Source organism: Nothobranchius furzeri, chromosome 12 (assembly GCF_043380555.1).
Source record: "Nothobranchius furzeri strain GRZ-AD chromosome 12, NfurGRZ-RIMD1, whole genome shotgun sequence".
NCBI classification, from domain to species: Eukaryota; Metazoa; Chordata; class Actinopteri; order Cyprinodontiformes; family Nothobranchiidae; genus Nothobranchius; species Nothobranchius furzeri.
This window is the reverse complement of record NC_091752.1, coordinates 33141666-33155982: the sequence shown is the minus strand read 5'-3', so window position 1 is coordinate 33155982 and position 14317 is coordinate 33141666. Positions and strand designations below refer to the sequence as shown.

At 40.3% G+C, this 14317-nt stretch overlaps 1 protein-coding gene across 2 annotated transcripts in view; it reads right to left on the bottom strand.

The window, feature by feature from the left end:
- The window catches only part of LOC107376006 (VPS10 domain-containing receptor SorCS1), an 88492-nt gene that overhangs the window by 28662 nt on the left and 45513 nt on the right, over positions 1–14317 (bottom strand). For both annotated transcript variants that reach the window (XM_015944879.3, XM_054750337.2), the window contains exons 6-15: positions 14262–14317; positions 13673–13791; positions 13202–13291; positions 11726–11905; positions 8844–8990; positions 3383–3485; positions 3059–3135; positions 2345–2436; positions 2099–2206; positions 1852–1969 (exon numbers count right to left, since the gene is read on the bottom strand). The exon at positions 14262–14317 is cut by the window's right edge and continues 9 nt beyond it. In XM_015944879.3, the coding sequence (XP_015800365.3) occupies positions 1852–1969; positions 2099–2206; positions 2345–2436; positions 3059–3135; positions 3383–3485; positions 8844–8990; positions 11726–11905; positions 13202–13291; positions 13673–13791; positions 14262–14317 (1090 nt within the window). The remainder of the gene's footprint in view (positions 1–1851; positions 1970–2098; positions 2207–2344; positions 2437–3058; positions 3136–3382; positions 3486–8843; positions 8991–11725; positions 11906–13201; positions 13292–13672; positions 13792–14261) is intronic.

The following is a 14317-nucleotide window of genomic DNA, read 5'->3' as shown; positions in this document are numbered from 1 at the left end:
GATTTTCATGCTTACACATTATTTAGTTTTATTGGGGGAAGCTTTCACAAAAAGAGCTAGTGATCTTTGACCCTGCAGATTATGGTTTATGTAAAAGTAAGATGTTTTTTTTTTTTTTCCCTCCCTGGACAGTTTCTTTTTTTGGACTTATCAAAAAATTTCCAGACATAAATTATTTTTTAACAGTTAAATGAGACATAAAAGCAAACCCAGCAGAAAGGAGGAAACCCTGTTTTTTCCTAGTACTGAATGCAGCACCCTTGGTCAAAGATGGGTTAAAATATGACGTTTTGGTATAGCTGAATGGGTAACATAACTTGAGCTAGGTAAGCTAATCGAGGCAAGCCGAGGCTTCGGGGCTTTGATTGTCCACTGTGGCCTAAGATCTGTGAGGTTGCAGCAGTGGAGGGGAGGTTTAGGTTTGTCTTCCTTCTGCAGTGGGCATCCTGCGCTCAGAGATCCACGAAACTGCCACTCTAGCTTCCTAGAGGCAGCCGAGTGAGGCTAGCTCCCGGCTTCTCTCATCTCCTGGCCAGGTACAGCTGCTAGACTGGGGGGGCAGGCTGCTCCCATCTTTTGGGGCTCTCCCGAGACCACAGAAACACTGTACCTCTTTGAGCTGATGCGTGCTTCGCAACCAAGTTTTTCTGGCTAAGAGCCCCCAAAACCTCAGTTAGCTTCCATGTAGCTTTGGTTAGCTTGTTGTAGCTACATTCATTCAGTTTATGGGTGTCAACCATTTGCTCCCATCCTCAAAGCACCACCTCTTTTCCCATTTTTGGATTGCCTGGGCGTGACAAGACATATGACATGGCTAAGATGGCGGTAGTGGGAACTTTCCATTTTGTGGCATTTTAGACATTAAGAAAGAAGTGGGCAGGCTATGTCCAGCTTTATCAGTGTATGCCTACGGGATCAGTGCCAGAAAATTCTAGATGACAACTGAAAACGAGTCATACACAGTACGTTCATAATTACATAAATACGTTTCATCGAGTTGTTGATAATTAAAGGTGCAATATTTTAAAATATAGTGAGAATTTTACAGTGATAAAATCCCAAGAGAGTCTAATGTTTCAGTCATTTTGGAGGGACGGTTATACTGAAACATATTTCATATCCAGCTGACTGTGGGCATTGTTAGTTTTTCTCCCTTCAAAACAAAGGAAGGAGGGACGTAACTACTGTTTATCATCAGTGAGTGTGGGGTTGCCATGTCTCCTGCGAGTTAATACTGCAGCGCCGACTATTGTATTTTGACGACGGCCGGCAAAAAGCTCCAGAGTTGTTTAAAGTGGTTGCAGTAAACAGATTTTACCACAGGATGTCTTTTTTTACTTCATTTCTGCATAATGCACCTTCAAAAAAAAAGTAGCTTGAGATATTTTTACATTTGACAGTTTCCTTCTAATTCACCGTTAGGATTGTTAGCTTAACATTAGCCTTTAGCCATCTTCACCCGAAATTAGAGTAAGAATGTTGTGGCCTTTTAGGGTACAAGAACTTACTTCTGGGTTGCTCCCGTTACTGGCTTCAATTTTTTTCACAACCCAGCTGGTCTTTGCTGGCTAGTATCAAATTACAAATGAGGGCACAGTCTTAGCAGCACCATTAGCCCAAATATGATGGGCTCTGAAACCAGGAAGTATGCGGGTAGGACAGTTTGTAAACAATGACATCGTCCTATTTCTCCCTTATTAAAATCTCCCTTCTGGTTGAGAAATACAGTAAATGTGTTTCAATGTAAACTTCCTTCCAACGTGATTGGCATGACATTAGACTATTTTGTAAATATTTCACTGTAAAATCCATACTTATTGCACCTTTAATTATCAGAAATACAGTTTTTACCTCATTGTGTAACTGCCAGGTGACATAGTCCTCAGATGTGCACGGGAGTTGGAAAATTGACCGGAAGTCAATCTTGACAAGTTGCCACTCAGATCGATGACTAAAATGTCCAAATATTCTGCATGATGGAGTCAGAAAACCGGGTCAAAAACATTTTTTTATAAAGTGTTATCATACGATTAGCCAGTGCACTAATTAACATATTGGAAACACATAATCATCTTCTCATGATTCCCTCGTATCTTACGTCATTATGAGGATGTCCTCTCCAGGCTCCCCCAGCACCCCGTCAACATAGAGTGGAGAGGAGGTGAAGCTATACTTGTCCCAGTTTCTGCCCTCATCAAAACTCAGCCTGGGGGAGAGAGAGACCCACCACAAATGGAGCTAGATTCAGTAAGAAAAAGCCTTTGCAGCAATTCATCTCACTCCTTGTTTTGAAGATTGAGCGCAGGCTCAGAAAGAGATGTAAGACGTCCTTGGAGAGTCTTACCAAATGTGTCTAATTGGCAGAGGTGTGTGCCGGATGGCCACCAGAGATCCTCCTTGATTCAGGAAAAACACGCTGTACTCCTCCTGAAAAATCTGCACAGAGAGCCAGCTTTGTTTCAACTCGCCGGAGAAGATGTTTCTCAAGTCTGTGAAACTATGCGTAGGTGCCAGCTTAAGGAACACACATGCTCTGACCTCCGCAATGAATAAGCAAACAAGCACAACTGATAATTTCACAAGTTTCATATAGACAAAAAAAAAAAAAAAGAAAGAAAGAAATTATTGATTCTTTTTTTCTGGAGTCCTACGCCACCGGCAGAAATCTGTATGCTCCCTTTGTTTTGTTTGTTTTAAAGATCATGAATGCACAAGGCTAGCTGTCAATGTTCACTTCTCCACCCCGAAGGAAAAGTGACTGCAGGACCGACAGCTGAAAAGGGAGAAAAGAAAGCTGGCAGTGAATTTCTGAGATGAGCTATGTTTGCCCACTCTATTCAAATAAATCCTCTCCTAAGTCACATATATATGTATTTTCTTCACAAAAGATGCTCCCTGGGTTATTCTGAATAAAAGTTCAAGGGAAGAATGACGTTTACTGAATTGTTCTTTATGTTGTTGAATGAATGAAGCTGTTTTAAAAGAAGGGCAAGAGTTGAATTATAGAAAAGAACCTCTCAGGTCCAGAGCTTCAAAGTTTTTACCCCTCTTTTTGTACCTCTCTCCATGTGTTTCCAGCATCAGATGTGATGAAGATGCTAACGTTGGAACTGGTCAGCTCAGATCCAACCACACCTAAACAAACAGAAAAAAGGCAGCATTTCAGCAGCAACTTCTCTTATTATTCTAAATGTCACTTGGACAGGTTTTACAGACAAAACTCCAGCTATTCTTAACATGGACCAGATGTGCAGTACGGGGAGAAGTCACACACCAGGAGCATCTGACTACCCGAGAGTGCTAGCAGATATGGTTTAGGTCATTATGGCAAAGAGTAAACAACTGAATGAATGTGCAGAGTCCCGTGCAAATCCAATCTCACCTGATGCTACAATAATTCCTGGAGCCGTGTCTTTGCTGATGATGTTTCCCGAGGCGTAAGGATTCTCCGAAACATGAAGGTGCAGATGCAGCGAACAGAACGGCTGCCAAACAACAAGGGGATTAACATGAGGGAGTCAAAATGTGGAAATAAAGAAAACAAAAACCGATACAGATCTGATCCAGTTTTAGAACATGGACGTCTTCGAAAAAGGAGGGCACAAATATTCAACGACTCACTTAAAAGAAGAGATGAAAAATAAGTGTATAAATGTGCACAGAAAACCAGCAAAAACACAAGATGCTTGTTATACATGTTCCTGTGAGAGTTTGTACATATACGGTAATAGTAAGATGACCTATAGCTTGTTAAAGAATCCAACAGCTGATGGGAAATGTCATCTGCCTTGGCCTGGTTATGAAAAGTGTACCTCCTCCCTGATGGCAAGAGACAAAAGTCTGAGTGCATGATTAATGTCTGCAAACCTGGCCTTTTGCTGTATTTTTTTTTGTTTTGTTTTGTTCTCCATCATATTTTAGACAAAAGCATTGCACTACAGTCTCAAATTCTACAACAGCAACTTGAGAAATGAGATAAAGTTCAACTAAAATACATTTGTACTTCTGTTCTTATCCTCTTATCCAAAGGTGGGTTGCAGAAGCAAACTCTCCAGGTCTTTCTGGGGGATCTCAAGGTGTTTTCAGGCCATGAGAAAATGTATGATAGTGACTACTGGGTCTGACCTGAGGTCTCCATTAAGCTGCTTGTCCCAAGAAAATCTCCAAAGAAGGGCCAACAGTAAGCCCCTCAAACTTGTATTAAATTTGCCCAAATCAGCTTAACTGACTTCTAATGATGCAGAGGTGGCTCTAAATCTTTCTTAAATGTGAAACTCCTCGCTTAGCTCTAAGGTTTTGCCCAGCCACCCTACAAAGGAAGCTTTTTCAGCAGCTTGTATTTGAGACTTGATCATTTGGGTAAGTATCAAAATCATGACCATAGGTCAGGGTTGGAACATGAAGCAGTAAAGAGATTTGCCTTTAAGCTCAGCTCCTTCTCTAACCAAATAAACCAGTCCTTTTCTTACTCCCTCCTACCATCACAGACAAAAACAATGATACCTAAATTCATCTTTTTGAGGTGAAAACCACTACTGAGCATTGAATAATATTTTGATCCAGAACGGTGTTCCCAGATTTGGAGGAAATTACTAATCTTGACCAAGCCCAAGTGCATAGTGAATGTCTTGGCTTGAAGATGCCAACTAAACCACATCAGCAATAAAAAGCAGACATAAGGCCCTCTGATTCCAAAACTAGACAGTCTCTTTCATGACTACTCCCTGGGATTGTGTCCTGCCCCAAGTGGAGGGGTTTAAGTATCTTGGGGTCTTGTTCACGAGTGAGGGAAAGATGAAGCATGAGATCGATAGACGATTGGTGCTGCATCTGCAGTGATGCGGGTTAGGGTTAGGGTCTGTCGTGGTGAAGAGAGAGCTGAGCCAGAAGGCAAAGCTCTCAATTTACCAGTCGATCTACGTTCCAATCCTCACCTATGGTCATGAGCTTTGGATAGTGACCGATAGAACGAGATCACGGATACAAGTGACCAAAATGAGTTTTCTCTGCAGGGTGTCTGGACTCTCTCTTAGAGATAGGGTGAGAAGCTCGTTCATCCGTTAGGGGCTTGGCTGCCCCTCCACATCGAGAGGAGCCAGTTGAGCTGGATGCAAAATTTGGAATTGTAGGATGTCCAAGGAAATGGTAAAAATGGCCTGTATTTGTATAGCACCTTCTTGGGGTTCTACAACCCCCCAAGGTGCTTCACAACACAATCAACCATTCACCCATTCACACACACACATGCACACACTGATGGGGATGAGCCACAGCTGGCCTGGGGTGCACTGACAAAAGCAAGGCTTGCCGAACACTGGCGCCACCGGTCACTCCGACCACCACCAGTAGGCAAGTTGGGTTAAGTGTCTTGCCCAAGGACACAACAGCAGCATTCCATGGTCGGAGCCACGATCAAACCTGCAACCTTCCAATTACTGGACAACCTGCTCTACCACCTGAGCTACCCACCTTTCTCACCTCTGATTGGCTAGAAGGGCTATTCTATGATTGGTTATTTCATTTGGCAGCAAACTGTCTTCCTCGCTAAGTACAAACTTTCCTCCTGCCACGAGCTGTTTTGCAAAGAAAATGCAAATGTAGTGCTACGATAACCATTTTGTCCTGTTTTGCAAACTTTTTTTTCCTGTTTCTTAAAAAAATACTGAAAAATGTAAAAAATGAACCTAAATCATTATCACCTTTCAAATATTTTTTGATTAGATTGTACACATTTGAACAGATGATAATAGATGCGTCCTAACTTGCAAACAAACATAACCTATAAAAGCGAAGACGTAAGATAGCAATAAGTCAGTGTTAAGATAACTCCAATGCTTGAGAACCAACGGATATAAAGTCAAACCGTAACCCTAACCCACAAAACCCATCAAGATCTGGCTGCAGACATAAAAAAAACCTGCATTTATTGAGGGAAGACGGTTTTCTGCTTGATGAAAAAGCCAATCACAGGACAGCCCTTCCAGCCAACCAGAGGCAAGAAAGGCATCAGACATCCAACAATTATAAATTTTGTGGCCTGGGCAACGAATCTCACAAGACCTCCTCAGCATTTCTGAATTTGTTAACACTGTTCTTTGACAAAAGCTCCTGAATCTGAAATTTGATTTTAAAATGGATTTAGAGTTTAAAGTGTGGCTAGGCAGTTTTGGCTTGCTTTTAGCACCCCCTAGTGTCCATTTGTAAAATCGAAAGCAAAACATCTCCTCGATGTGCGTCAGCTTTTTAACACCTCAATCTAACAGCTGAAATTTCTTCTCAGCTTTCATTTGTGTCTACAGGAGCGGTTCATCACTAAATTAAAACAAGTCAGGTGTGTTCATGATCTAAGACATGTAAGAAACATGCTGAAACCAGACTGCTGTGCCACGTAGCTCCATTTTAAGCCCAACAGACCGGACGGGCACTCTGAAGCTGCAAGTGTAATATTCTGGCCACAGGGGGCGATATGGGGCTTGGTAGCCTTTCTTTACCCATGTAAAGGGTAATTTCAGCACACACTGACTCAAGAAAATTATTAAAATTTTTGAAAAAGTAGCAAAGTATCTCATTAATTTAAACATGCAGTTATTTTTTTAATTCTAACCACAGTTTTCTTGATTCCTTTAAAAATGCTAAAGCTTCAGTGTGTGAATGTACATCTGTGGTACGTTAAAGGTGCATTATGTAGAAATGAAGTAAAAATGACATCCAGTGGTAAAATCTGGTTACTGCAGCCGCTTTAAACAACTCTGGAGCTTAATGTCGGCCGTCATCAAATTACAATAGTCAGCGCTGCAGTATTAGCTTGCAGGAGACACAGCAACCACACACTCACTGACAGTGTTGGGCAAGTTACTTCAAAACTGTAATGCATTATTTATTACTTGTTACCCTCATTTTAAAGTAATTCATTACATTACAATATTACAGATTTTAAAACGTAAGGGATTACACTACTTTTGCATTACTTTACGTTACTTTCACCAATACAACTTCAGTAAAGAATCTGGTAATCTTACGCTCGGTGAGCTCATGAAAGATATGTGGAAGGTGATGTGGTGTCTGAGCTAGGATTGCTGTTAAAAACAGTCAGATATAATAACAGTGCTTTCAAATGATTGTTTATTAAATAAAAGCAACAACAATCTGTACTCTCAGCACGCTGCCATCTTATATTAACTGAGCAGGGAGTGAGGTGGTGGGGGCTCCAAGCCTATATTTGTCTTGGTCCCCAAATGCCTTGATACGGCCCTGGATGTGGGACTGACTTCTGGGGTGATCTGATTCTATCACATGTATAAATATTAAATGCTTATATAGTATTGCTTTTCACTGGTAAAAATGTGTATTGGGGATAAATCTGCCTACTTTTTTTCTTTTCAAGCACTTTGTTTTGTTTTCTTGATTTTATTTGAATAATTTCTTGCCCTTTCTCTCTCTAACCTTCCTGCATGCTGCATGTTTTCTCCGTCTTCCAGAAAATCTGTTTCCTAGATTTCCTACTTTCTAACTAATCAGTTAAAGGGATCTACCGAACGCAAAAAATAAATAAATAAATAAAAAATAAAGCTTAATATGTGCTGTGCTCCAGCAGCAATGAGTTGAAATCACCGGGGCACAGATTATGAACTCAGCTGAAAAGTACATTAAGTACCAGAGAATATGGGCCGATATAAACGATCGCAAACGAATGACTTTGTTTTAGTGGAGCGATTTTGTGAATATTACAGCGGCCGCACAGAGGACGCAGCTGGAGTATTTTAGCCATTACCACTGCGTCCTCTCTGCTCGTAGAATGCCCGCAAAGCTGAGTCCATAAATGACGTCATATATGTAGATACTGGATCTTTTTTCAGGCTTCCCGCAGTTAGATTTTTAGTTAAACCCACATCTTGATTCTGGGTTTAAAAATGCATTGTAATTACTGTATTACTGACAATTGTACCGAGTAAATATTCCCATTTTCTTTCCCTGTAATGCCTTACATTACCACATTACAGCAAAAAGCAATGCATTACAGTAATTAATTACTTTTGTACAGCGTTACTCCCAACACTGCTCACTGATGGTAAATGGTAGTCACGTCCCTCCTTCTTTTATTTTGAAAGGAGAAAAACCGACAACCTCCACAGCCAGCTGGATATGAAACATGTTTGATTATATCCTTCCTTCCAAAATGACTGAAACATTAAACTCTTTGGGGATTTTCTCACTGTAAATATCTCACTAAAGTCCTACATACCTTTAAACTGGGTTGTATATGTTGAAAAATGTTTTACATCTGAGGACGAGTTGTATCGCTCAGCTAAATTACAGAGATGGTTGAAAAGGCCAAATACAACATTTTTTTTAATTTAATTTGATTCCATTACATCACAGATCTAACACTTCATAATTGTCTCTGAGAGATGTTGTACTTTTACTTAACACAAACCAGATTAAAGTTAATAAAAAAACATATCCCCAGCTTTTTCAATTGCCTTTTTTATCTAACAAACTCCATTATCTCAGAAAAGAAGCTATTTTGTGCATCTCAGTATCTACGATGTAACTAGCCAATGCAAAGAGTGTAAATAGGATTCAGTGATTTAGCAGCAGATGAACATATTTTCTGCGATACTTGAAAATGATTTATATTAATGAGCAGGTTTGCAGATGGGACAGAAGGTATATTAAACTATATGACAGCCTGCTTCATTTTATAGCGCTGTGTTGCTGTGAAACTGATTTATTCACAGTCTTTAACCATGGATGCTGGCGTGCACGATGCAGCGTAGAACTTTTGAGAGCAGATAATGGAAATCCAAATAACTATATCTATCTCCTATCAGTGGCCCACTTACTTGTTCACAATAGACCTTGTTTCCCTGGAGATCGGTTGTTGGAGCCTGAAGAAGACGCCAGTCTCTGCCCTTGTTGTACGTGATATAAGTTTTCACTTGGTTCTCAACAACTTTATTTGACAGGAACACTCCTTTAATCCCGGCAACCTGCGCATGTGAGAGATGGGGGAGTGGAACGGAGGAAAATAACACAAAAGGGAAGGAGGGGGGCAAAAATAACTGAGATACTCAGACTTAAGTAAAGCTGAGGGTCTGGTTTTGAGAGGTAGGGATGTCTAAAAGTGATGGCTTCTCTGACTTGTAGAGCACTATTTTGGACCATCTGTAAGACTGGGTAGAATCAAAATAACATATGGCACAGCCCTAAGATATTTCTTCTTCTTTGTATTTGTGAGCGGTGATGTAGACTTACATACAGCTTTCATTCAAGTTCATATTTCTACTTAGTCCTGATGAATCTTTGTCAAAGGATGAGAGAACATTCCTCAAGCACTAACGTGTGCAGAGGTCATCTGCTACTGCTGGTGGACATCCTAGGTGTGAGACTGTAACAACGTGATACTCCCACTGCTGGCTGAAGATGAGGATAATGCACAGTGATGCACACTTGTGCATGCTCTGCAACCTCATAGTGGAGCTGTCAACACAAATACATGTTCAGGGCAAAAGTTAAGGCTGTTATTAAGTCTGTACTGAAACCAGAGGCTGTGTGTAAATAATAGCTGTCCTGACCTAATGTTTTCCTGTGCAACAATAAAGTCAAATGAAAAAGATAACAATATTAGCCCTGATGAGAAAACACACTCAGATGCAGTTGAAGGAATGTTATATGTCAGCATCTGTTCCATTAAAGAGAAGGCATCTGAGCAGATAGCCTAAAGGAAAAGAGAGCAGAGAAATAAAATCTCCATAAAGTCCTGGTCTTGCAGGACTGCATGGGATGCATTTATTAAATTAAGCTTGGGGATTCTTAAATACATTTATTTTTTTATTTTAAAAATATTTAATGCTAGTGATACCACTATGTTGTTTTCTTTATCTTTTGAAATTTTACTGAACTGAAAAGGGAATAAAGATAAGTTTTTATTTTCACTGTTCGGATAATAAATGAAAAAATTATTAAGAAATCATAACAGTTGTGCTTCGCAAAGCCTGAAGTTTTGACTGTCATATTTTTAACATCATAAAATTCATTTGAATTAAATTCCACTGTTTCTTGATTAAATTACTGGAATTGCAATTATTTGTTGATGTATTTCTTTTCTTCTTTCTTTCTTTTTTGTTTGCAGAATTAATTACATCTAGACAAGTGAACATCAATCTTCAAGGTGATTAGAAAGAAAAAAACAGTGTTGTGGTTATTAGCCAACAAATAATGTGTAAGCTTTGCTTACTTTTTGGATTCATCAATAAAATTCGTAAACATGGAAATATTTACCGATTTGTTACGTAATTAGGAAATCTGTGGATATCCTCGGGGCACCACCCCTTTAATAGGGGTAAAATAAATCCAAACCTCTATCAATCTGTCTAAAGTTCGTAAAATTCTTTTAACAAGCAGCAGTCCTATTCTATCCACACAAACAAATTCTCTTGAGACAAAACTTAATTGGCAATAACATTTATTGACTAATATTATCACCTTAGCTCCTTCAAAGTATTAGCCAATCAACATCAACCAACTGATTTTATCAAAACAAACAACAAGCAATGAAACCATGGAATGATAATGTGGAGTAACAATCTAATCAGACCGGTGGGGTGAAATGGTAATGTGATCCAGCAGAGATAGCTGATTATCAAACTGGAGGGAATTTGAAAACAAAATGGCGGATCCTTTGTTTGGCTGACCAAAGGATTGACTGTGTGTGTGGAGTTCACAGTAAACTTAATCAAAACACTTCAAATCGCTTCACAAAGATCAAGAAAAAAACAACAGATCAGTCATAAAGGCAAATCACATATCTAACAGTCTGTCAGCCTGGCCACAGCATAAACAAACTTAGATATTAAACAATGAAAGAAACGGCTTACTCTGCAATTATCCGTTGGCGTTTTTGGTACGGAGGAGAGAAAACCGTTTGTTATTTTAAAGCGGTCACGTGGTCGACCGCTTGTTTCGGACTATTAAAGAAACGGGAGAGAAAGAGAGAGAGGAAAAAGGAAAAAAATATATCTTGAACGAATGAACACAAGGTGTCCCTCTGTGTTCGAGCTGAGCAGATCAGATGGCCTTGATCGGTCGATCTCAGCAGCTAGGTCTCGTGCACGCTCTGTCCGGAGCGGTATGAAGCAGAGGCGAAGGTCTCCTTACTCCAGATGACTGGACGGAAGAGAAATAGTTCTGCTCTGCGCTTCAGCTTTATAGACGTCCAGCGGGCGGTCTCTGTAGCGGCCTGGCAGACTTGGCGTCGCTTGATGACATCATCAAGCTGCTGCCGGCTGCCGAGGATCATGGGACATGGAGTCCCTGCTGGCGCTGATATCAATATGCCTATTGTCTACATTTCAGGGTGTAGATGGCATAGTCCTTTGGAGAAAATACTGCATAGTAATTTTCTCATGAGGGCAGAACCCCAACAACAGTCAATCATCAAAATGAAGAAGCTAATTTAAAAATAAAACAGAGAAGTGCGGCTTGTTTTTATCAAGATTATTGCTGATTATTTTTTCCAGTCCTTTCTCAATATAACTGGATTTCTTATTGAACCGATCTTGCAGTTTTATGGCAAATATAGTCAGAAAAAATATTGCAAGTTGCAGCAATCATTTTAAAAATGCAAGATTTCTTTTTAAGTTGGTGCAGCTGAACAATTTTCAGTGAAAAGAAAAAGCGAGTCATCAGATGTCAGCACCATGCCCACAGCACTGTTCCTGCCTACCTCGTACAGCTCTATCATGATGTTGTCCTCCGGCCCTCCGCTGCTCACAACATCCTCCAGCATGAGCGTGAAGAACAGTCCTCTGTGCTCAGACGTGTACAGGTTGTACGAATCGTTCTGGTGCCAGTCCTGAATCGCTGCCACCACCTGGTTATCATCTGTGCTGATTATCTGCAAGTCCTAAATATAGCAAATATGTGAAGGAATTCTTTTGAGTGGATTAGTCGTCTACCAATATGATTCTGATGACTGAAGAAGAAAATAACTGTGAATCTGCATAGCAGGGTCAGGTGTGCAAACAGCAGAGCCACACAGGCGATTCAGTAATTTTTTACTCCTTGACATCTATCAGCAATATCTAAGGTGGTGCGTGGTTTTGGTACTAAAAGTGAAGCTGGATTTAGTTTGGTTTAGTTGAGTTTTTTATTTTTATTTTAAAGGAGAGCGTTATTCATTTAATCATTACATTTGCAGTGGTTTCTAGTAGGAATAAATGCCTTGCAGGCTGTGCTCAGGGCACCAAAAAGCCCACAAACATCTGGCTAAGCACGGCCAAATCTGCGACATCACAGCTGTGCTTCAGACGGCAGGTTTTGGAGTCTTATTTCCTGATATTTTGGCATCTCGCCCAAGATTGAATAACAGCAATGCAACTTCACAAATAACAAGTCTGGAGGTGCATCTGCCGTGAGGTGAAATTTCTAATGCCATCGGTTAGCTTAAACTAGCCAAGACATCCTCTGTTGATTATCGGACGCTAAAACAACAACAGTCTTCCACGTCGTGAGTCAAGATCAGTGAAACCATGAATGTTAAGTGACAGTGTGAGATAGATCTGTGAGGACTTTCAAATCCTAGAGTTTCACCATTAGAAGCTAATGCAGGAGATAAGTGTGGCAGACTATTTTCATGTTTAGCCTGCATGAAAAACTCAGAGTGACTGATTATAATCAGAAAAAAAAAACATTTAAATATGTTTTTTTTGTCAACCACACCTTTAAGAGAAACACAATTTGCTACATGTGTCCTCTGTGCCCAGAGATATTTCCCCCGACATGCATGGATGGCTGGATGGATGGACACTTAAGCAGATTTATTGAAACAAAACTGCAGGCATCAAAGCTCTACTCTGGTTTGACACTGACTCTCAGACAAGCAATCCTTCTGTGCATATGTTAAATTGAAATAAGTGCAGGTTTGGTGCAAAAGAACATCATTTTTGTTCCCACCAGAAAACGTTCATTGGACTTGTGGTGAAACTGAATTCCTGTTGAACATCTAAGGAACTATGTGCCGGTCTTTAAAAAAAAACTGAGCTCCAAGGTCATAACCATGCATGCATGAATTCATTTCAGTGGAATCTTAGTGTGAAAATAATAAATTATATTAAAATATTTTTTTGAAACATTTGTCAACAAGCACTGGAGGCAATGCCAAAATTATTAGAAAAGGAAGAAAGTGAAAACGCTCCATTACCTTGGGAAGAGTGTATTTGGGAAGTTTCATCGGGTAGAAAGCACTTCTTTTATAGGACACATAGTGAGCAGACTGTCCACCCACTGACACCTTTAACAGAAATACAAGAGAATTACCACACACACACACACACACACACACACACACACACACACACACACACACACACACACACACACACACACACACACACACACACACACACATTACTGTTAGCCTGAGTTAAAAAACATTCTAACCACCATAAAAACCTTGAGTTTGCTTCTAATTATGATGCTGTGAATTGTATCGAGGTGTAGTTGTGCTCATAAAAAAAGGAGCGGTTTTATTCCTGCCCCCTCCTTCCTCGCCATAATGGCTCCCTTCAGTTAATGGAAAACACGACTGTACATTAAGATGCGGCTGATCACACTGATTTTACAGCTTTTAATCGTCTTTTAATGAAGCCAGACCTTGCAGTTTAAGACCCACCTGGATAAAAACGTACTCGTCCTGGACCACCAGGGAGTTGGGGATTATAAATCCGGGGAAAGGCTTGCCCTTGTTTCCGTCGGAGCAGTTTTGAAGTTTGCAAGTTATGTACTGTGACCCTGTGGGTAAGCAAGAAATTAGATCTAAAACTACGACAAAGACAAAAAGAAGCAACCCTCTGCAGTCTACAGTCAAGGTTTCTAATGTGCTTGTGGTACTAAGTGAGGCAAAATATTGGAGGTCAGTTCTCCTTTTGACTCATTTAGATGAAGTAGGGAGAGGCGTCCCGGTGTGTTAGCGTCAGCCAAATGAAGCAGTCTCTCCAGGGATGGGATATTAACATGCAAGGCCCCGTGAAGCTCCCACCAACAACCACCCCTCTCTCTGAATCACAGCCCAGTAAAGAGCCAAGTCACCTCAGGAGATTATAATAACTTAATCACTTGAAGAGTCTCCAAACAGCCACTTTGGGTGCAGGTTTTTGTTTGGATACCAATCGTTCATTATTGAGTCCATTGCAAAGGAGTTACAGTAAATATTACTTGTTTGACCAGGAGTCTGAGATATTTACATTTATTGTATGACTCACGTTTATCCGAGATGCTGATTTCCAGGTGAATCATCCCTTGTTCTTTGTCCAAACCG